The sequence below is a fragment of the Aquila chrysaetos genome, chromosome 1 (assembly GCF_900496995.4).
Source record: "Aquila chrysaetos chrysaetos chromosome 1, bAquChr1.4, whole genome shotgun sequence".
Classification (NCBI taxonomy): Eukaryota; Metazoa; Chordata; class Aves; order Accipitriformes; family Accipitridae; genus Aquila; species Aquila chrysaetos.
Genome location: NC_044004.1, coordinates 10,235,235 through 10,260,293, shown reverse-complemented (window position 1 = coordinate 10,260,293; position 25,059 = coordinate 10,235,235). Strand labels below are relative to the sequence as shown.

Here is a 25,059-nt window from a genome sequence, read left to right as displayed (position 1 = left end):
GTGGGGGAAAAGTGAATTTGAAAAGGTGAACCAAAAATGACAGTACTATTATACCTTCCATTAGCATTGTACCATTTTAGAGAGGTGAATTACCAGCTAATGACAAAAAAATAATCATCATGCAATTTTAATACATGGCCCTATTGTGGCTACTTAATGATATGCTCCTAGCAATTTTAAAATTCCATTTCTGCTTGAAAGCAAAAGTAATTTCTACAGAAGTGTTCTCTACTGGAATATACTCATGCTTCTCAAGGTAATTCCACTCTAAGTGCAGGCATACTGAGCAAGCAGAATTGTGTACAACATCTTCAACTGAAAACCTTTACAGATAGCCTACTTCTCACAACCTATAAACAAGCGCAATATGCCACATGTCTTTTAGGTGGTAAATACTCAATTCATACACCTCTAAATGTTTACTCAAGAGTAGAAGTTATGTGTGTAAGAAAAGGCTGTGCATTGTCAGCTGTGTAAACACATATTCTGTTGTTGTTTTGGTAAAGACATTAAACTACCTACAATATTTTAACATTTGTTTAGTGACACTTCTTCACACTCATTCATTTAGGCGATAGTTTTACTTATTTGCTTAATACACTAGAAAGAATCATTGGGAGCCCAACTTTCTAAAGGAGAGAGTCCTAGGAGTTGCATTGCTCCACCACACTCACTTCTAAGTTCCTTAGTCAATTTTATTTAAGTTTTTACAGAGAGGGCCTCAATTATCCCTGAAATTGTCTCCCCAGAAGTTTTGATAAAAAACTGGCAAAATACAGAAGGAACAAGACCCAAATTAATATCTTTAGGAAAGAAAGATCTATAGCACAGCTGTTAACAGCACACACTATGTTTTCCCCAGGTAACAGCTAGCAGACACTAGAGGAACACAGAAAGCTGAGGGATGAAAAACTCCTGGAATTACAGGGATTGCCACAGTTTCTGAAATGCAGAGCAGCAGCAAAACCATAATAAACCAGATTTCATTAGTTTCAGTATTCAGCGAACAACTTGTTTTTCCTATCACAAAATAATATAAAAAAATTGAATGGATGTTAAGGTCTTACTGGTAATTTTCTTATGAAAGAAAAGAAATACCCTTACCTCTCCACTAAAAAGTCTGTGAAAGAAGCCTCTCTTTGGTTTAGGAGACCTCTCTCTGTCTGGTGACACAGTACCATCAGTTTCATAGGCATTGATATCTTCAAAGCATCCTGTTTCAATCATCTTTGAAACATATGAAATATAAATGAAATATCCATACAAGCCTCTGAAACAAGTTCCATTTATTATCTGTCTATTTACTCTGGCTGGGTACTCCTAACTTACAAAATTCATCAGCCAAACTACACCACTCAGAGAGCTCCATGAAGGAAGGCAGAGAGTCTACATTAACTCTCCTTGTGCACCCAGCGAACTGAAGAACGGCAATGGGAGCACTATCATGCGGGTAAGTTCTCAAATTCTCCCTTGCTTTGGTAAGGCATTTCTTCTGCCCATGAAGCAATAAGCAGAAGATTTTAGAACCAGAAACTGATTTTCGTTTCATCTATTCTGCTCATTTCAAAGCAGTCCAGCCTAACAAATATAGTATCTCTATAACCTGTACTGAACTTAATTAATAAACATGACATTGAGTAGGAGAAATGATTATTCTATGCAGAATACTAGTACCTGCATAGCATTGGGGGGATACTTTTTACAAAGTGGACGAATTGCATTCTTGGGGAAAAAGCAGCTGATGTTGGACCACAGTAATTTAAACATCATTTTGGTGTTTTCGGCAACCATTTATCAAAACACAACTAACGTATACCATAATTAGCAATAAGGCAATGAGACAGAGATGGTAATACTTCATGAAAAAAAAAGATATAATGAAGACTGGTCTCTGGAGAGAAGCAAGGGATTTTGAAATAATCTGTGTTTGTGTACACAGAAAACAAAAGAATTAAACCCACAATTACTGGGTGCAGAAAGGACAGCAGAAAGAGTAAATGCCAAAATGTAACAAACAGGCATGATCAGAAGGGGGTGAGTGGCTAATGCCCACATGTAGTTGGCATTTATTGGTGAGTGCCACTGATAAACATCTATCACAATGGGCATGCAACCAAATGAGTACACCTTGTAGAGGGAGAGAGGGCATAAAGAGGAATAAGAAGAAATGTGGTCTGCTTTTGTTGTAAACCATGATGTAAGGTAAATTATGGGAGGGGAGGAGGAATTCTTAAGAGACTGAGAGCAAAGATTTGAGGGAAAGCTCAGTAACATGAATTAAAAGAAAATAAAAGCACAAATGTAAAATGAAGTCTGCATAGTTATTCCTTGAACAGAATGAATTACCATCACCAGAATTCCACAACTGCTTTCAACTTCATCCCTCTATGTGGGGTTAGAGTTACTAAACTGCAGTGCATTTCTTAATGACTAGATCATATTCTGAAGTTCAGAATTACAACATAGCATAGGTAATATTTATTTCTCCAACAGCCTAAGGTTTGTTGCTTCTTAGTGAAGACTTCCTATGTCAAATGACACCTTCCAAATCTCCTTCTTAATGTAACGCAAAAAAAAAAAAAGGCAAAAAGGAAACAAAAGGGAATGTACTTTTTTTATTTGAGTTGTTCAGAAATTGCTCATCTTTTGTGTTCAAGCTCTAAATAAAATAAAAAAAACTCATACTGGGAAAGAAACTACACTAGTAGAATTCAAGACAATACTAATTTCAGAAAGTTATGAACATCTTATAATAGGGGGAAGGCATTCATTACAAGAACTACAATTTTAAATAATTGTTACTGAGTGCTCTTCCCGAAATAATAAAGAAGATTTGAATTTCCTAAATACAGACAGAGCTGCACGCAGAGGTAGCAAAATTCTAGTATTCTATGCAGAATACTAGAATACACATTCACTAGGCAGATGAAAAAGCTTTAAGAGAAAGTCTGACTCAACCAATATTGAACCATTTGTTTTGAAACCTTAGAAAAGGTGAGTCTGCAGTTCTGTATTGCTATGTCACTTGGATACTCTATTGATATAAAAGCATGATACACAAACAGCTTGCATTGTGCCTATTTGCTTTTGTATACTTTGAATAGCATTCTATCCCTCTCCTATGAACAGCGATATTGAATGTGATAGAAGAACAAGGAAAATGTGGTCATGCTGACGCTAAATACTGTTCTGTATGCTGTATCTATGACACAAAGATGCCAGATTCTATTTATGCAAATCTACCATAGATCCCAATTTTTAGCAAGGTGTTTATGTTTTGGGAAAACCTTTTTTCTGAAGTGTCTCAGCAAAGAAGTCTAAAGCAGAAACTTCTTTACTTCTCACAGAGAAAGTTAATACTATAAATTATATCCCTTATTAAATCTTCTATATTGCTGTGCTAAAGAAAATAATCTTTTATGAAATATACAATACCTCGTTTTGCCAAGGGATTGAGACACAACCTGTAACAAATTTGGAATAGAAGTCATCATCTGTAGTATCCAGGTTCACTCCTTTTACTGTTGAGAACTGCTCTATGTCCAGGACATCTTTACAATATACGGCGCGTGGCTGCAGTACAAATACAAGATTGCTTCATTAAGGTTTAGGGTTTTGGTTTTTCATGGGGTTTTTGTTTTGGTTTTTTTTTTTTTCCTCTCCTTTCTAGATGAGCAAAGGGGGAGTGAAATGTCTGCAATTTTTTATTTCACATTGCTGATCACCAAATTACTCTATACTACAAAACAGAAATGCAAACACTTAAAAGGCTGTCTTCATAAGGAACCTAAGCCATTCCATCCATCCTGCAAGTAACAGAAAAGAAATATCAAAACCAGAAACAGCATGCAACTTCTCTGGATTTCTTAATGGTTGTCAGAATTCACTCATCTTCTGTCACTCTCCTTTCAACTCCAGAGTAATTTCTTCAAAGTTAATCTTCATTTGTTCAGCATCTGAGCTACGGAAGTAGAGTTTTAGGGCTAAGAAATCAGCTACAAAGCTCCCTAGAGCAATACCACTATTGTAAATTGTTTTGCAATCTCAGATGAAATGCCACAAAACAACTAGCTATCGATAGCTACAATGGCATTCTCCTGCCAATTTAACTAACTTTCAAGGATTCTGTGGAATTCACATATGTGCTGCTTTTGGTTGCTATGACTGCTGACATAGAATTATGACAGTTCTTGCCTTTTTAGATACTAATCAAATCTGTCTCACCTACTTACATCTGGCAAGAATGGAGGTTCTAACATGTTAGCTTCCAGCCTCTTGAAGTTAATATTCTTGAAAATAGGATGTTGCTTTACAATAGCAGCTCCATCTTCAGTGCAACCGAGTCGTTCCCCTGGATTTTTAGCAAGTAACTGCAAAGATGTGGAAAAAAAGGCTGATCCAGTGATATAATCCCACAGTTTAAATAAAAAAAAAATAAAAAAAAAAAAGTTTATTTTGTTACTTGGCCTTTTATTAGATGAAATTTATCATGGTATCAAAATGAACTGGAAATCCAAACTACAACATTCTGGGAGCAAGATGATTTTCAGTAGACAAAAGAATCCCTCAAAGCAGACCATTTGAAGATTTTACCCAAATGTATATGAAAATATTTTAATTGATGCCATGCTGAATAGATTTTACAGTACAGACTTTGCAGTAGACTTTACTTTCAGGAAATAAAGACTTACATTTTTTTCCAATGCGCTTAAGTAATGCACATATATTACATAAACTAGTAAAGAAAACTTTTGAATCTTTCTGTACAGATGTGCCTCTTATTAAATTTAAGAACATGCAAGATAAAAAAAAAACTGCTGTCTCATACAGACTCTTTTAGGCAAGGAAACTAGTATACTGCTCTGCCATTTCTCCCCACACAGTATTAAAGTTGAGCATGCTATTGTACTCCATCTACGATTACATGTGGTCCAAGGAGTACTGGACCTTTTCATTCACATGATGAAAAAATCAATTTATGCAGCCTTCCTTCGTCTTGAAAAAAAGTTCTGAGTTCTCAAAGTTTGTAATTGAACAATTCATGGACAATCACAAACTTTCAATTGAACCAAAGCAGGATTTAAAAACTCCAGCTTTGAAAAATTTTCAACAGAAGATGTTAAAATAAAGTAGTTGATCTCTTAAAAAGGATTAGAAATTTAATTTTCAAACCTCTATGTCTCTTCACCCACCATCCTGCAGATGGATTTTGCCTCCTCTGAGAACTTGTCTGAATACGTTTCCTGGTCTTCCTTTACTCTCCGGTCAATCTCATCCCGTTTGACCCTTTCCTTATGCTTCCTGAATGGAGACTGTCCTTCAATCATTTCATAAATCAAGCACCCAAGACCCCACCAATCCGGGCTGAATGTATACTTTTCGTTTTTGAGCACTTCTGGAGCTACGAAACAAAAACAAAGAAACCCCCATGACAATTCACTTTAAATTGACTAATTAAATATTGGAAAAACTCTCAGGTACTCTTTTGGCTCTGTGCAGAGATCTTTGCGTATCTCCTCTGTGCCTTGAAGAAACGTTCATTTCTACAGCGCGGATTCTGTTTATATCCAAGAGAAGCACTTAAGTTCTTTAACACTTAAGAGCAGTATTGTTTACAAACTAAGAATGAATTTTTTCCAAAGCAAGGAAAGAAATGCGTTGTCATAGTAATTCATCTGCTTACCTGTGACCTTAAATCTCTTTGAACCTCAGAAAAAAAATTAGGTGCTTTCTTAAAGTTCTACCTAAAGGTAGAATTTCCAGAGTTAAGTTTTCAAGTTTATCAGTGGGTTTATAATTGACTACTAACATCTACCACCACATATTGTAACCTTTCTTCCCATAAAATGTCTAGTAACTAACTAATCCAGGCCCAATATAGTTCTTCGGACAAGTCATTCATATATTCACAGAAGCAAGTTTTCTGGTAAACCGTAACTAGCAAAGGATACTTTACGTACCCATGTAACCAACAGTTCCAACCCGTCCTCGGACCGTTTCTCCTTCTGGAATCTGCACAGCTAATCCAAGATCTGAAATTCTGATATGTCCTATTTATGTTAAAATAAATTATGCATAGTCAGCAAATAATGAAGTATCATCACTTTTAAAACAAAAAACTTCTGTAGCATACCTCATCAAAAAAAACACCCCAAAACATCAAAACATTCATATACTCATAGCACTAAGTTTATTTAACTTAGCTAGAAGGGAGTGATTGATCATTATTCAACTCTTCCTTAAATACTTAAAGGAAGAGAGGCACAGATCTAACTGATTTCCTGAAGGTCATACAAAAAAATTTGCTGTTAAGTACTCTAATTCCTAGCTTTGGCATAGGCTGCTACTGTAGGACAAATACAAATGATGACTGCTCATTTAAAATTCTGTACCTATGCATCAGACACTTGCATTTTTCCATTCTGTATTCCTGCCACAAACACTTCGCTTCCTGACTTCCTAACAAAACATGAGAATTTATTCCATTTATTCCAAATATGGGGAAACTGTTGCCTGTACTGAGACACCAGGTTTTCCTCTAACAAAGTACCCTACTTTCCCAAAGTGTTCCAAGGTTTTTTTAAATTCTTCTCTAGAAAGCCTCCAAGAGTGGACACTGCATCACCTGTGGGTAGCCCATTCCAATGCCTGAGTGCCCTTTGTGCCCTCTGTCATTCAAAAAGCTCTACAGTGTCAATGTTAGTTAATAGCATATTAATTTCTTGTTTACATGTGATAGATAATCAAGGGGTTGGAAGAGAGAGTAGAGAAAGTCAAGTGACATTCTATATACTGGGTGGAAATAACTAAATGCTCTCGAGCAGCAAATGCTATTTTAAATACATTCAGATGCTCTTCTTTTCCCTGACATCTGATGAACCCCTTTTTAAGTGCAGGATCTGAGCTCCTGAAGTGATTTTCTAATTAGTCCCCTCTGCTCTCTGGAACATGATCAGAATATCCCTGGCAGAGAGAATGCATTCTAGTGCAGTCCTGCAAGGCTATATTTTTCCTCAAAGAAGGCTTCAGCTTTTGCAAGACATTGCTGGAGAGAAAAATTAAAGAATGCATTTGATGTCTAGCAAAGCTTTAGCTCTTGGAAAGTGACTTCTCCCAAGCATCACCTTTTTAGAAATTTTCAGTCAGAACATGTTGACTTTTTAAAAAAAAATACTGTGCTAATGACTTCAAAACCAGTTTTTCCTTAACTAAAATACTCAGCAATTACAAGAACAAACTGGTAATATTCATCCACAGCTTAGAAAGAATTGCTGCACATGTTCCACAGTGAATTCAAAAGATTCTGATAAATTTCATACAAAGTCATCAAAGAAAATTAAGTTGGCTTTTGAAAAACAAAAAACTACAAACATTTCTTCATATTGTTTGTACTTCCTTGATTCCTTCCAGCCACATATGCATCAGTGACCATCAGACCTGTTTTAGTTGAAATGTTAAAACAAACAGAGACGCTTCAGATTTCTTTTCTCCTTTATTGCTTAAACATTATAGTTTGCCAAGTAAAATTCTGGCCCCACTTCTAACAAATCATGTTTCCACAGTTGAAGAAAAGACAAACAGAGAACAAAGCCATATAAAAGTTTTAGCCATCTTAAATCAAGGGTAGTGGGGAGAAGGGGGAGCAAAAGGGGAAAAGTAGCCATTTTAAGGTGGGAAATTGACCCCTCAAACATCATCATTGTCATCCCCCAGAGACCCAGTATTTTCCCCTACTTTCTAAAAAGCAAGGACAGTTTTTTTCTTTACTAGTTAAAGCTAACATTTGTCAGCCAGGTCCCTTTTATCATGAAGAAATCCCTTTGGTTTCTGGCACAGTATCAATTAGATTTGTAATTCCTGATTTCAAAATTAAATTTATTTTTACTTACCACAGTCATCAAGGAGTATATTCTCAGGCTTCAGGTCTCTAAAAATTAAACAGAATAGAAATGTGAATTATACAAAGGCAAAATTATTAGCCATCATCAAGTGCAACAGAGGCAATGTAAGACTTCTTCGTTTCTGATTAAAGCAATTTTTCCAGTTTCCACCTATATACAAAAAAAAGTTGTGAAGTTGAGGACCTATATTACAAATAGTTTAACCATAGAACTCAAGATCCATTTTTTCCCAACTCTCTAATTCATTTATATTAACAACAGCAATTCATATTTCACGGTTGAGGATCTTTCTCTACACAACACTAAAATCCAGATATGAAGAACCACCAACTTAGACCCAAATTTGTGCTCATAAGTGAAAGACATTTCTCCTGAGAATACAACTCCACAATGGTAAAACACACCAGTGCTTGCTGCAGTTTGATGCTGACCCCTTGCTATATTCCACCCCAGGGTGTCAGAAAATCAACAGAGTAATATTCCCAAGACTAAGTACAGGCTTAATATCATCCATTCAAACTCCATTCCTTTAATTTGGACATTCAGCTTCTAAAGCTTACTAGACACTTCATATGTAGTTAGGATTCTTTGCAATCAACTTTCTAAGAGTGTCTACTACTTTTCTGTAAACATCAAAGTTTCACATGAAACATTTTTTGGCTATTAAATGCTAGAAAGACTCAGGAAATAGTAAAAGGGCAATTAATTCAGTGTTGCAGTTCTGCGTTTTATAGGCATCTTCTTGTACATTTTTACTTTAAGAACAAAAGAAGAAACTCAATGGGATATTTGGATTTCCCCCCACCCAGGAAAAGTTGGGGAGTCACTGAAGCTGAACCAGAAGCTGTTCAGAGGTTACTTCTAGGATTTATCCTCTAGCAGATTCTACTGAGAACATACATATTTATATATATATAAAATATATATATGCATGGACTATATGTTTAAAAGATATCATGTATATTTTTATATATATATATATATAATTGTGATATGCATCAGAAACATGTGGATTGCAATACAGTCTCTTAGATTTATTCCACCATAAATACTGTAAAGCCAGAAGTAGACAAGCAAAAATCAGTACTTGGCCAAAGATTCAGTTATTATTGGAATAGATTATTAAAAACAATCTATACATATATGGGTATATGTACAGTTGTGACAAGAACAGTTATTCATATACAAGCAGAAAAGACTGAATAACGTAAAAGAAGCAATTTTAGGAAGAATGACTTTAGAATTTACATTCAAAATGAGAGAGAAATATACACACAGACACTTGTTCACCAAGAAATCTGCATGCTTTTTTTTCCCAAATATTGATAAATTGGTGCTCTGAAGTATGTGTATTCATGTTAAAGTTTCATTATTTCATGATATTAACTGTATAAGGAATTCAGCAAGACACTTTGCTTCTAACACTTTTAAGTCTAGATAGTCCCCATAATGTTAAACATTTGATGTTAGATATGAGATTACAATACCAGAGAAATCAGAAGATATCAAAGTAAAAAAAACAAAACACAAAACCCCCCCCATCAGTATCAAAAAAGCAAAAGAAAATTCAGCTCAAACTTTAGGTAGAAACAAATCTACTTTAAAGCACATATTATATGCTCAGGTTAACTCAAGTAAACAAGTTTAAAGAGTTCCATCTCCAAGTCTATTTGTTCTATAGCTTATACCAGCCTTTCTTCAGAGAAAATTTCTGGATAAAAATCCTTAGGGGATTTCACTGTAAAGATGTCTACTCTGGGCACAGGCATGAGGCAGGCAAGGAGCTACTTGGGTTTATCCACTACAGCTTCAACAGGTCTTTGAGTCTGATCTTTGACCGTCCAGACACATTCTATGGGCACCTACATGAGTTTGTGAGGAAAACTAGGTATTCAAGCAGCTTATCTGATAAAAAACACTACCATCCTTGAGAAGTCTGGTAACTCCTGCAGGAAAACTCCAGCAATTAAGTCATTTTGGAAAGCAGGCACTTGTTCCCCACTCTGTCTTATGCAAATCCTGACTTTGCTCTTAAGTATTATCAGACTTTTTATGTAGCAGATGGATGAATAGCTCCTCTGCTGCCTGTTCCTGTCTGCTTATTTTTCTAACGTCAGCAACATATGGCAAGTTACAGCTAGTTTCACAAGCTCCCGTTGAACAAGCAAACTGGCTCAGTTGCTATCATAGGGCAGCGCGGGGCCCTCCTTCCAGCTCTGCACCTGTTCTCTTAAGCCAGTGGGAACCCCACTAACAAAATGGCACAACTGACTCCAGGGTCCTAGACAGTACCAATGTCACTGCTTGAAATTCAGTAATAATTGGTATAAAGACACATGAAACACACCATAAAAATTGGTGTTAATGGAGAGGAAAGTTAGGCCTAGTTTTTCCACTTTATGAGGCATTTTGCTACTGATGGCAACGTGTCCCAAATGTAATAAATTTATAATAAATTTTAACATGACTGACATTAAAACTGTAGAACTAGAACTGAACAAACTGCCAAGATGAACTGATTTTACTGCTATCTACTGACAGCCCTCTGCACCGAGAATTTCTATTTTCAGAAGTTCTGAATTTCCCTTCTTCCACTGCCTTTGCAGTACACTTTACTGTGAATATACAGATGGATAGCCACAAAAACACATTCTCAAGAAAATATTTTATAACAGTAAGTTACAGAATTAAAGTCCACTTTAACAATTTAAGGTATTTGTCTAAAAAGACAGTTTAAAACTCCTCCTTTAAAGCTGGAAAACAAATGCACTAATAGATCTTGCAATATGACAACAAGAAAAAGAACTAGCTCCAATTTCAGAAATTCAGTGGTCCTACCAGTATTAAATGCTTTCAAAATGACAGCAAAATAAGAAAAACATTCCTTCTGTATTTTCTTGCCCTGGAGAATGAAAAATACTTGTTACAATAATTTGGAAAAATAAATCATTGAATCAATTAAAACGTGCTTCATTATATTCTCCCCTCCCCCCCGCCAACATTAAGACTGGAGTTTGCCAGCATAACTTCTTTGGTGAGAATAAAATAATTATGGGAAATTTTCCCAAGCTTTCTGTTTCACTAATCATATATAATCACTGTATTGCTGCTTAAATGCATTTCCATTAAGATGCCTGATGGAGAATTTTGATCATGTAACCTATCATTGTAATTGGTGACATTCTGAAAACTTCCATGACCACCTGTTTTGGCTTCTAGACTTTAAAACTGTAAAATTTACAATTATGCTCCTAAATGCATGATATAAAAAGAAATACATATGGAAAAAACAAATCAAGACCATCAGGAACAAACCTACCATTAGCAAAAGAGAAGAAACAAGACTTTGTTTTACAAAAAGTTAGTCATTCGATATTAAAAAGTGCAGGGCTGAAAGTGATTCTACAAAGAGCGTAAAATTATCCAAACATTTTCTAGTTTTAGTACTAAAGCATAGTTGAGCTGACATGGTATAATTAGAGTCTTTTTTCATCTGTTTACATACTGAGCAGGAACTCCCTTAGCATGTCCTATACTGAATTGTTTAAATAACACCTTCAGGTATTATGATTAAATTTAAGCCCTTCTTTTTTTCCCAAGCATACAAATTATTCAGTTACTAACACATGTACAGGTAACTGTCTCTTGGTCCTTCATTTTGTTATGAACAGAAGACTGAAAATAATTCCCATTCTTTTAATTAACAGGCAATTTTACTCAGAGTTGGTTGTGAAACTAGTTTTTTCCTTGCTCATAAATATAAGGCCATACAAATTCTTAATAATTGGAAACTGATTATGTAATAGCACAAAACAGGGCAGAGATCTAGACACCAAGACTGCTCCAGAAGAAACCACAACCACTCCAAGATGCGGAATTGCAGACAGAGAACACTAGGATTTGACATATGTGTTTGAAGGTCTTCTTACAAGCAAATAGCTAACAAGCTGGGCTTAAACACAAGGGCTGTGGGGTTTTTAGTTGTTTTTGTTTCGTTTGGGGTTTTTTGTTGTTGTTTTGTTTTTTAAACAATCAGTTTTGTTTTCACTTGGACAATGTGAAATGACCTACTTGTAGCTGATCAAAACATTCATCCTTGCTTTCCTCCTACATGCATGCCAAAACACACTGCATAACATTGCAAGATTGGCCAAATTCTTTAGGGAACCACATACAACAACCAGCATAAGCCTGATTTACTCTGTAGTTCTGCCACTTTCTTTTGTGTGTATGTTAGTCTTCTGTATTGGGGAGGGAAAAGACTAAGACTCATCATATTGAAGTTACGCAGGATTATACTTTAAATCTTCTTTGAAAACAAGTGGTACTTGGTGTTATACACCAGTAATATAAAGTGTTCTTGGTCCACCACTAAGTTTGTTTTGCTTTTTCTGTGATATTAATGCATGCCAGGGATTAAATGATGTATGTACAGAGACAGAAAAGAGCAGTAAGACCATACAATCTCAATTACAATAATGCATGAGGCTTCTGATAGTTTCATTAATTCAAAAGCAATAAAGTGTTTATTGGAGGAACCTGAAATAAAAACAGAAGAGGGCCATACGGATTATAACTGACTTTTTACCCACTTGGGCGTAAAAAGCAATGCAGCAAGGGACTTCTGTGAACTCCTGCTTTAGAGTGGGCAGAAATACAAACCCCATGTTCCTAAAACTTTATTTATTTGAATTACTAATGAATTTGCTTTGTAAATCATAATTTACTTTCATTTTACAAACAAACCTTGAATCAACTTTATAATGTTTTCAAATGTAGCAAGTATCTAAACCTAAATTAATAGTAAGAACACAAATAAGATCAGTTATTCTGAAGGACATGCTGTGAGAAGGACAACTAAACAATTTTTTGATTCTTTTACTATGAAGTTGAAGTATAAACTTGTTTTAGTAGAAAACAATTAATACATTCAATGCTGAACAGACATGGAAAATTCAAGGTACGAGTGACTGTAGGTGACACTCACCTGTAAACAATTCTCTCCTTCTGCAAATCCTCTAGGCCACAGCACAGTTCTGCAGCATAGAAAATAGCCCTTTCTTCATCAAAGCCAGGATTTCCCATGTTATATATGTGAAACTTCAAATCCCCTCCATTCATTATGGTTAATACTAAACACAGGGCATCTTTCGTCTCATACGTGTAGGATAAACTAACCTAAAAATGGGGCAGGAAGAGAAGACAACCATTATTCATTCATAAACCCCAATACAATTCACAGCTCTTTTTTCCAATACAAGCAACATATGAATCCTTTTTTAAAACAAAAAAGAACACAATAGTCAAGTAGAGAATCACTCCTGTTGAGTACTTGAAGACACAAAGGTATTCCAATTTGCATGCATACACAAACCCTACATCACCGTATAAAAGTTTAGTGACATATCTCTGTTTAGATACCATAGAGCTCCATCCAGACAATACATTTATTGATGATGGCCCTCAGCTGCACATTATCTGTATTACTCTTTGTAAAGATAACATGCACATATACTTTATTTCATTCAGGAATTATGCATTGTCAAACCACCTTCCTGAACTTCTACAAAACTCAAAGTTGCCCTACATTAGAGAAACTAAAAAAGTTATTTAAGATCAAATGTGTAGTTTCTATTCCTTCCTGCCCCCCCCCCCCCCCCCAATTAACTGCATATTTCCCTGGCTTAGAACTTGCCAACAGTAAAGACTTAGTACAGCTCTTTATCGTCTTTCTTCTTCTCACTGTATCTGGAATGCAGCGCTGATAGGGATGGAAGAACACCACTTTTTTTTTCTTCAGGTTTTAGGTAAATGTTTTTAAAGCGCATTTAAAGTAGACTTGTGAATTCAGAAAAACCCAATTTTAAAACAATTGTAGTATACTGCAAAATTCAACATATGTTGTTTAAATTACAAACTCAGTTTCAATAGAAAAAGCTATGGTATGCCGATGATCATCTGGCAGGATCTTCAAAATTAACTACAGAGATTAACTAACTTGTGTTAAAAGCAATGGGATTTAAACATATACTTAGCTTACATTAGGTAAGTAAGCTAAGTAAAAATCAGTAGGATTTTTTTGACTCCAATAAATGTATTTTTAAAGGCAGTACAAATACATAAAGGTCATAATTCGGTAATAAGTCCAAACTCTTCCTTCAGAAGCATAAATCCAATAGTAAATAATAAAATGAAATAAATATATAAATCAGCTACTCAGGGCAAGGGTTACTATTTGGTGGTTTTAAACTGACATGTCCAGCTATTAATGACTTGACTTGTGACACAGGCATGACAAATTATCTACCCACTTCCAACCCAGTATTACTGCAGATCCTAGGTCTAGATCTCTATTGCCTCAGAAAAGCTTTGGCTGGCAAGAGGAAAATAGCTTATACTCAATCCTATAAAGTGTTTTCAAATTCAACTTTGATCAATTATTGAATTATAGTATTTACATATGTTGAAAAAATATTACTCAAAAATATAAATTTCACTCTTATCTCATGTATCTCCACAACTAGTAATTTCTGGATCAATTCAGGTAATTTCTGGATTCAATTTCAATCAATTCAAGCCCATGAGCCTTGTGAGAAAACAACATTAGCATATTTATACAAAAACATTATTTATAATCGTTTAAAATACATTAAAGTATCTGACCAGCAGGTTCTTAATTTTTCTTTTAGCTGGCAGTACTCTACAGGGGTTTTTTAATACACAAAGCTTATCAGAAAATACATGCATACATATTTTATACATACATACATATATATATTTATTTATAAATAACTTCTACTATCCTCTAACACAGGTACTTTAAAATCCTCTCTGAACTGCAATACAAAGTTCATCAGTAAATGGATTTAAAAACAAGGCAAAATGCATTTAAAATTAACACTTAAGTGACAACAATTCAATGAAAAAATAAACATTACCTGGGGGAAAGTTTACTTGGTATAAGTTTGATCATTCTAAGTTATTTCACTGCTTAGTAATTAGAGCTACTAACAGACCATAATTTATGTGATAGCATCAGGTTAAAGTATTAAGACTAAGATTTTCATTCTGTGGAATTTCTATTAAAAAGTTATATTAATTGTTTCACATCCAAGATACCTCTTTAAGACTTAGTACACAGAAAAGCAATATAACTAACCTGAATAGATATACTAGTCAAATTTAATGTTTATCTTGAAATGTATAAGCAACAGAGTAATGAATACCATGAAAATACCTAAGGATATAAAAACTCTACTATTAAAAGTCACAGAAATGCAGGATATGCAACTTCTAATGGCAATTAAATGGGACACTCTCATGAAGTCACCCCTTTGTAAGTGCCTTTATGAATGACCTCCAAAAATGAAATTAGAAATCAGCATTAATTATAAGAAAATAGGTGTATGGGAGGGAAGAAGGTGGTAAGAGAAGAAAACAGAGAGCAATGCACTGGAAGAAGAGACAGAGAAGAGAAACAGAGAAGGAAAAAATAGGATGGAATAAAGTATATGGAATTATCCTCTATTAAACATAGACAAACATACTCAGTCATAGGCTGCAGCAGAAATAGAATTTAAGTGATTATTCAAGTCGGAGCACTACAGAATAATCTAGTCACCTTTAAACAGAGGACAAAGATTCAGTGGCATCAGCATGCTGAAACACAACCTAAAGTTGTGATTTTAAGTGAGAAATAAAAGCGGGCAGACTAAAATCAATTTAATATTGGATAAAAAAAGTCCTCTGCACAGAGCTACTCACAATCACACACAAAACCAAAACATACTTCTTATTATATCAATCATTTCTCTCAGCAGTCATGCATTCTCTAAATCAATTAAAAAATGTCTTGTGCCCACAAGTTCCTGAAAGAGACTGAAATGAAGCAAACAAAGCAAGACAAACTTTTAAGAATAAGATCAGAAGTAGATACTTACTACAAACCTACTATTCACTTTTTCTAGAATTCTTTTCTCATTTAGAGCCATTGATTCTCCTTTCCTCTTTTTTATTCTCTTTTTTTCTAGCTTTTTACAAGCATACATTTTTCCTGTTGCCCGTACTTGACAGGCACACACCTAGAAAAGAAAGAAGGTGTGTCAAAGATGCTAGGGGTTTTTTTAGAATAATTTTTTATTAAAAGAAGATAAAATTTTATTTTATTTTCTTGAACTCTTGAATGCTCTCAGAAAATGAAGATTTGTAAGAATCAATACAGATATTTCACCCATGAAACAACTCTGAAGGGTCACAAAAGCTGTAACAAGTAGAAAAAGCGATTATACAGGAGCAAACGCATTTTTGTTGGGGTTGAATAGTTCAGTAAAACTGGGTCTTGTGTTGGCGAAACACCTAGCTGTGGTAACAGTATGTCTAGGCAAGCAGGACAGAGGACAAATATCCACACCATAATCAAGCAGGAAAAAGATAATGATAATTTAGTAACCCTCCTTCCCCTTCAATATAGGGCTCTGGTTAAAACATGTAAGGGGAAAAAAAGCCCAATGAATTATAAACAGAATTAATAAAATCTATAGATTTTCCTATTAGGTTCCTGAATATCCTACATAATTATTAAGTAGAAACTACATTCTCATTGCCAAATGAAATTTCTAAACAGAAGCAACTGTTATCAGTCAGTAGAAGTTTTCTCCAGCTTTGTGCATGACCTACAATACTGAAACTAACACATCAAAGGAAAACAGTTTGGACTAATGACAGTTTGCCAGGCGATGTGTCAAATGTAGATTGTTAGAGTCAAGAGTTAAAAAACTGCTTCTCCTCTGTATTAACCTTTTTTTTTTTTTTTCTCTCAAGGACTGCCTTGCAGAAAGATAATTCTGTACTCACCTCTCCAAATCCACCTTTGCCTAGTACTCGGTAATGCCTAAATGTGTGTTTGGTTACTGGTTGCCTGATTAACAGAAAGAAACAATTACTGCAACAGGAATTACAAGAGTTAGTAATCCTCTCCCCACACTGAGGTCTGTCTTAATTTTCTCCTTCCTGTTCTATGACATCTTACTGAACAACAGTTGCCTTGACCTCATGAAGACAGTATTATAATAAGCTGAATTTCATATGAAAGGGGTGCTCTGATTAGAATCATTGGCTCCCTCATGTGGTCATCAGACATTCACAATAGCTGGAAGAAAAGCTGATCAATTAGGCCTTATGCTGTTTATGGTTAGAGCTTTATCTGTTCTCATCAACAGTCAATTTATCACCTCCAGTTGTCTCCCTTAGTTGCAGTATGCTGACATGTAGGCTGCGTTTCAATGAGATCATGCTCACTATGCAGCATTTAAAAGGTAAACCATTTCTGATTTTGCTTTGCTGTTTAGGTTTTCCAAAAAAGAAAGAGTTGCAGTATGCAACAGCAGTTCAAGAGCCAAATTGTTAAGGTATTGATGTAGTGGAAGAAGAACAAATAACTGGAGGCAGTAAAAGTGTCAGCCATTCTATGCTAAAACATTCCTAAACATGTATCAGAGCAGGGCTGTTTCATGGTGGTGGGGTTTTTTTTGTTTTGTTTTAAAAGTGCATTCATTGTTAATGCATCTTTGTTCTCAGGACAACAAATGGAGGTTCCTTTGGTTTAATTGTTTGAGTAACTTCCCTAGTTCTCTTCCTGGCTTTTGCTACTAATTCAGTCAAATAAAGACACTGGATAATTGGAATTTACCATAAAATTAATGGTCAAGCACCTTAATGTTTCAATATGTGATCATGATACCCAGCAGTGCTGAATTAGAATAAATTTGTACCAATTTCAGCCTTCTGAAAAAGTCTGGACACTCACTTAGTATTGATTTAAAAGCCCAAACTAGATTCTGATATATACAAATCTTGCTGTCTTGTAATTACTAGATCTGTGTCTGTACCACCCTGAAAAACTGATTAGTTATCCAATCACCCACTGGGTTATAAAACTAGATTAATCTGCTTATTAACCACTAATTAGACCAAGTTTGAAACTTCCTCTCAAGGAAGACTGGTATCCCACTGCACACTTGACAGCCAGACATATATCCATATGATAATAAATTTGTATTTACCTAATACAAATTTATCACTTAAAGACTACTGGACTTCCATTGGGAGTATTGGCGCTCTCACTGTCCCATCAACATCATCCTTTACATCTTGCCTTTCAGATCATAATTTCTTAGACAGGCAGTGTCACTCATTAGGGCTCTACAATATTTCTAGCACAAGAAGCAGAATGGCCACAAAGCAAAGCAAAATTGTAATGCAAACATTATAAATAAACTTACTTTTCCAGCCATTTCCACTGTAAAAAACGGGAAAAATACACACTTTCTTGGTAAGCTTCAAAAGGTCTTCTGCTTAGGTATTCATGAACAATTCTAGCAACAGGAAAATAAAATCAATCTTATACTGAAAAAATTATGAAGCAGGAGGTGTTATCAATCTATTAAAATATACTTCAACATATCAATGAAGCTGTAGGCAGAAAAACATTGTCACTGTGCTCTTACAACTAAACACACCAAGGGGGTTTGGGGGGAAGGAAAACAAGTCATTCAAACTGTATTCATATATTTATTGGACAGAGGAAAGGGGATGACCTACACGACAAATCCTCCATTTGAGACATGTTTTACTAGGTGTTCCCACATATCCCTTTCAATCTTATAATCTCAGGTTGTTATAAAGTATGCTTATTTTTGTTGCCAGGGAGATGACCCAAGCAGTGACAAAACGTGTTGTAATCCTTCAGACAGGATCAAGCATGTCTTGAAGAACCAGTAATATTAGAAACATGAAGGCTTTAGAAAGACATGCAACACTGGTAAACATGTACCGTCCCTCCAAGAAAAGCCTTCCTGCTGCTGCTGTGTGAAATATCGCTTCATGACTTCAGAGCAAAACCAAGTTGTATTTGGTTGTGTTAACTATCACTGTGTTAATCGATCCTCTAATTAGCCATCTTAATGGAATATAACTGTTGGCCTCTGTTCAACCCATTTTCAAGAACCATAAATTGTGTAACATTGTTCAGAAACCTTTCAAGCTCCAGTTTATAACTTCATATTTTTCTGAGTATATTCATCATGGAAGAGAAGTCACTCAAAAGGTAAGAATACAATAAAGAGAAATACTATTCTAACTTACAGAACACTTAGCAGGAGATAATAGTGTGATTTTATGCAAAAATAGCATTAAAGAAAAAGCTCTGCAAAAGTCAAACATCTAAATCACATCTGAAGGAAACCTAGTCCTTTAATAAATCTGTTCTGTTTCTTACCTACACTTATTTGAGAGACCAAATACTCCTGGGTGTAATAGCTTCACCTTTCATTTCTCTCAGAAACACACAAATTTCCCTTGTGATCCTCAAACTTAGCACTGTGCATTTTTAACTTACCTAGTACAGTCCATGAAAAGATCCTTAGAAGGGTTCTTTTCGAGTCTTGCTTTACATTCATTTACTGTTTCCTGAGGTATTTCTGGCAGGTGTGCTGCAGACTTTACATAATTAAACAAAAAGGCAACAATGAAAGCAATTTTGTAAATTGATAGAATGAGTAAAAGTTCTGTATTAAAAGTAAAATGAAATCTTCTAATACAGGAAAAGGAAAGGAATGGTTTGGCTGAAAAGAAAACCATGAAAGTCATATTCAGGCAAAATTTTTATTTGTTCCCTATTACATACAAATGCATCAAAAGCTATTACAGTTATTTACTATTGCAGTATCTGAGGAAACAAACTTGGCAATAAATCAAATTTCTTTTTCTCTCCAGAAGTCTATCACCACAAAAGCAAGTTCTCTATTTGGCTTAGCAGGATGGAAGGACGGGGAAAGAAACACATACAAAAGCTGGGGAACTGTTTCAAACCAGCCCAAAGAAATCCGTTTTTTGCAAAAACCGCATGTGACTTATGGTAGTCCCCAATTATCAGAAGACATGTGGCAAACTTGGAGTCTATCTGCTTTTTAGGCATCTGCAAGACCTTCATTTGGAGTAAAGTCTTCTAGGATGACCCAAGTAAGAGAAGCAGAAGGAGCATCTATTCATAGAAAGCAAACGTCTAATTATATATCCACAGAAAAGCTTCTACTGGATACCAAAGAACAGACTCTTAAAAATCAATCAGTGAGTTCTAATATATTCAAAAGATCAGCTATTAATGATCTCCATGCAAAATACAGAGAAACAGAATGCTCTAGAACAAACCAAACCAAACCAAGCCAAAACAGCATTTCGCTTTGTGAAAACCTGCAGCAATTCTGCAAACTTACAGCAAACCAACCAAGGCCACACAGGAGTCTGAAAGAAGCCTGAAAATTTCAAGAATTCCTCATTCTCATATCTTCAGACTAAAAAAAACTCTGAGTTAATTTGTTAATAAGTTCTCTTTAGATGATAAATGACTTTGTTTAAAAATATATCTTTACTTGAGACCAGTATTTGAATTAGAAAACATAGGAGAATAAATCGTAATGGTAGTAGTCTTAAAAGCAGAGATTAGTCAAGGTTTCTGCTCAAGTTGATAAGAGCTTCACAATTTTAGAGGCAGTATACCTTCCAGAAAGACAAAAATGGGACTAATGAAGTTTGAAAGTCAGTTTACTAAAAAAATGCAACCACTTAGATCTCTATTTATCTGACATTTACAAAACACTTGAGACAATATTTTGCAATATAATATATTTACCCCATTAGTGAAGTACGTCTCTAAAACTTTCAGGCCACAGTCTATACGCTTTTCATCTGAAGATACCTCATATTCTGCCTAGAGGAATGGAATTGAAAATTAAATTATGTTCAGAGCAGTTTGGCACTACAGTTTTTTACATGATGCTAGGTAAATTTTATCATGAATAACACAATACTCCTAATATAAAAGGAACTGCAGGCTCTCACTGTTCAAAATCTATTTAAAGATTTTTAGGCTACACAGTGAAACATGTATGAAGAACAGTCTTCAGAAAAAAACCCCACATGGTATTTAACTTTTGGAAAACATACGAAAAATAACAGTTAGTCTAAATACAATTACAGAAACTGCATCCTAGAGGTTAAATTAGATCAATTACAATGAAACAGTATTTAGGTAGTATTGTAGGACAGAATGATCCAGATGGGAAATAATTAAGAGTACAATAATCAGCCTTTTTTCACTGTATTTTTTTTTTTTTCATGTATTTTTCTTTACTACAGTCTTGGGTAAAACTACTTTTTTTCTACTTACTACAAGGGATAAACCCACTACTTTCTACAAGGTCATGTTAACTGGAAATAAGTGAGATCTAAACCAAACCCTACTTCATTCTTTGAGAAAGTAAAACTGAGTACATGAAAAATTTCATGGTTTTTGACTTAGTAATATATGGTACTGTGATGCAGAAAAAAGACGATTGTGCAATACAGTGCTTTTTGCAGACAAACAACCGGCAGCTTAGTAGAGCTTCAGAGGTAGCTATTTACAGAAAAAAGAAACCAAACCATCAAACAGATACTAGTATTGGAAAAACTCCAAGGACTACTTACTATTAATAATTTTAAGCAATAATCTAAAAGCAGACATCAGAAGTTACAACATTTAAAGATAACACAGAATCTGGGGAAAGTTGAATTAGAAAAGAGCTATCTCAAATAGCAACCAGTATTCACTTCGTAAGCTGGGCCAACTCAATCAAAGCTTATTTCATATCTCAGAATGTAAATGCGTGCACCTAGGAACAAAGAATATACGGCAGACCTCCAGAATGGAGGACTGTATCATACAAAACAAGTTTGGTGTATTGGGACAATAATCATTAAGAACCTCAGGAAATTCCAAGTGATTGATCTAATCAGAAGAGAAGTTATGTACCTTTATAAAGAAAACTAGCACACTGAAAAATGACAGTTCAAGAACCCAACACACACACAATACTGGAAATAACAGAATTCCTGAACTCCAGTTCTGCAATCAATTGCAACTAACCCACACTGAGTCACTACTAAGTCATCAACATCTTTTTCTGCTGAACCACTTCAGCACAGTACTCAAATCCATTAACAATTGCAAGCCATTGGTTTTGCTACTTTAATTCCACAACAGTCTAATGGTAAGGAATTCTTCTGCAACTACCAAACAACCTGAGCAGGTCTGAAAGGTTAATCAACCACAGCAGTGCACTTATCACCTCTAACATTTTCAGTTATGCCAAAGTAGTCACTAATTTAATACAGTTAGGCATACAGTTTTAAGCAGATACCGTAATTGAAAAGGAAGTTTAAGAGACAGCCTTGTCAACTAATTTGTGTTACTCACAGAGCTTAAGAGGGAAGTTTGAGCTGTCACCCATTCGTTTTCATACTTGAGTAACCTTGTCCCCAGCTAGTGAAATGAGTCACTAGATGATTGGATAACTGTAATTCCTCACTTCAATTTCTGTCACTTTTATTCAATTATTTCATAATTCTTCTTTCTGTAAAGCCAAGCTGATGCCATACTTTAAGGTCACACATTCTCAAGAGTTAAAGCTTACCAGTCTTAGTATTCAGTACAGGTAGACAACATAGCGTTGTACTACCTTGGTTTTGCCATTTTGGCCTCCTGAAATAATCACGTTGCTGAAATCACATTACTCCATAGAAGAGAGTCAGAAAACTCTTTTAATAGAGATGCAAGGCTCTTAATACTATGCCATTTTATGCCAGAAAGTTTATTTTCAGAAAGATTAAGTCTAAAATTTATTTAAAATAAAAAAAAATTAAAAATTGGCAAAACCTAAGGTAAAATCCCCACAACCTAAGCCTCTCCCTTCACATTACTGCCTTACAAACAAAACCAACAAAAAGACCCTCAACCCCACTCCCCACCCCGCCTCCCTCCAAAAAAAAGCTTGAACAAGCTTGCTGAAGTCCAGTCCAGAAAAGGGAATCAGACTAAGTCAGGAACCATCTGTAAGAGATAGTAGGTATTTTATCCCACTTCCTTGATCAAGACAGCATGCTAGCTTTCAGATCATGAGAGTCACCGATTAGAGATTATCTTAGCTCTTAAAAGACTTCTGTTTCAGTGATTCCCAAGAATACTTCTTCACCATGATTTTTTGGAAGTTAAAAAATAAAAAAAAGTAAATTGTGAAATCATCCCTTACATCAGATTATCTCAACTATGACAGTCTTCAATAATTCACAGAAGTGTTGCAATCCACATAACATTATAGGTTGCGTATTTCAAAGCAATTCAAAGTTTTCAGTTAGTGTAAAACACAGCTACTTCCCAGTGACAATTTCACCTGAAAAATTATGTCTGTGGAGAAAAGTTACGCCTTCTTTACAGTCACGCTTAAGATTTTTTTCTCCTTTGTGCTGCCAAAGATTCTGCTACTCATTAGCTAAGTTTTCAAGGATTAAAAATGTGTACAGAAGTTGTAACCATTAAGTGTACATCCACAATTCTCAGTGGTCTCCCCACTGTGCAATTCTCACTAAAGGCTCTGTTTTACATTCACTTCAGGATATTTAGCTCTGCTGTTCTGGACTTCCATTCAATCCATTCTAGCTGTCCAACTGTCAAACTGGTCTCTGGAATTTGGTGCTAGAACAGTTCCTAAGAGTCACAAAAGTATAGTGAAATGCACCTGGGGAGTAAGCCTAATTGCACAAAGATTCATTGACAAATATAAAGCAATTCTACTTACTTGACACTAAAGCTCCTTTTTAGCTGATCATGTGCCTCAATTTATACTCCCATAGGGGGAAGGAAGATATGGTGAAGTGGGGGCACAACAATAATCCCATGTATTTCCTTACATCCTGCACCTTTCAGAGCCATCTTGCTCTGATATTTCGGACACATGTAAACAGCAGCACTACCCTACTTCTATCTTCTTTGGTCATTTGTTCCCTGAATATAAGAACAAAAATTGGTGGGATGAGGAAAACTGTTCTTTTGGCAGCAATCTCAGTTTAAGTCTATATCTTACTGTGCTTGGATTAACTATGCGGGACAAAGAATAAAAAGCTCTGAGCTATTATTCTCTCCTCTTGAGGACTGCTGTGTGCCTGCCTACTCTTCTCATTACTTTCCCCCTCCCCATGAGGGTTTTCTCTGAGAATTTTTTTACAAAACATGGCTGTGGGCACACTTCCTTCCTCTCCTCATTCTTTAGCGTTAGATAGCAAGATGCAAATGTATCAAGACAAAAAACTTCCTTTCCCCTTAGTCTCTAAAATCTGGTTTCTCTCCTTCCATAGATGGTTCCCTAATTTTCCATCTCCATTGTACTTTTTTTAATTAGCACATTCTGTCTAGCCTAGGGCTTCCATGCAAGTTTTTAACTCCCTCCCAGCGATAATCAGAAGGGTAGAAGAGAGAAAACTTGTGGATTGAGATAAAGACAGTTTAATAGATAAAGCAAAGCTGCACACACAAGCAAAGCAAAGCAAGGAATTAATTCGCTTCCCCCTGGCAAAAATGCCAGGGGGCCTGCATGGGTGAACAAGATACTCCTGGAGAAACTCAAACATGAAAAGGAAGCCTACAGAGGGTGGAAGCAAGGACAGGTAGCGTCAGAGGATTACAGAGAAATTGTCTGAGCAGCCAGGGATCAGGTTAGGAAGCTAAAGCACTGATAGAATTAAATCTGGCTGGGGCTGTCAAGGGCAACAAGAAAAGCTTCTATAGGTACATTGGTGATAAAAGGAAAACTAGGGAAAATGTGGGCCTTCTCTGAAAGAAACAGGAGACCTGGTGACCCGGGACATGGAAAAGGCTGAGGTACTCAATGAATTTTTTTTCCCTCAGTCTTCACCAGGCAATGCTCCAGCCACACCGCCCAAGTCACACAATGCAAAGGCAGGGACTTGGAGAATGAAGTACTGCCCACCACCGGAGAAGATCAGCTCCGAGACCATCTGAGGAACCTGAAGGTGCCCAAGTCCATGGGACCTGATAAGATGCATCCGTGGGTCCTAAGGGAACTGGCAGATTAAGTGGCTAAGGCACTCTCCATCACATTTGAAAAGTCATAGCAGTCCAGTAAAGTTCCCAGTGACTGGAAAAGGGGAAAAATAACCCCCATTTGTAAAAGGGAAAAAAGGAAGACCTAGGGAAATACAGGCCAGTCAGTCTCACCTCTGTGCCCAGCAAGATCATGGAGCAGATCCTCCTGGAAACTATGCTAAG

The 25,059-nt window shown here is 35.7% G+C and overlaps 1 protein-coding gene across 7 annotated transcripts in view; it reads right to left on the bottom strand.

The window, feature by feature from the left end:
* Window positions 1–25,059, bottom strand: part of GRK4 (G protein-coupled receptor kinase 4) — a 43,631-nt gene that overhangs the window by 4,999 nt on the left and 13,573 nt on the right. For 2 of the 7 annotated variants that reach the window (XM_030009063.1, XM_041123538.1), the window contains 12 exons: window positions 20,590–20,667; window positions 19,297–19,397; window positions 18,182–18,274; window positions 16,755–16,818; window positions 15,842–15,982; window positions 12,889–13,079; window positions 7,890–7,927; window positions 5,961–6,050; window positions 5,193–5,401; window positions 4,233–4,370; window positions 3,436–3,573; window positions 1,105–1,227 (listed from right to left, as the gene is read on the bottom strand). In XM_030009063.1, coding sequence (XP_029864923.1) covers window positions 1,105–1,227; window positions 3,436–3,573; window positions 4,233–4,370; window positions 5,193–5,401; window positions 5,961–6,050; window positions 7,890–7,927; window positions 12,889–13,079; window positions 15,842–15,982; window positions 16,755–16,818; window positions 18,182–18,274; window positions 19,297–19,397; window positions 20,590–20,667 — 1,404 coding nt within the window. The other 5 variants (XM_030009072.1, XM_041123526.1, XM_041123529.1 and 2 more) reach the window with 5 other exon arrangements.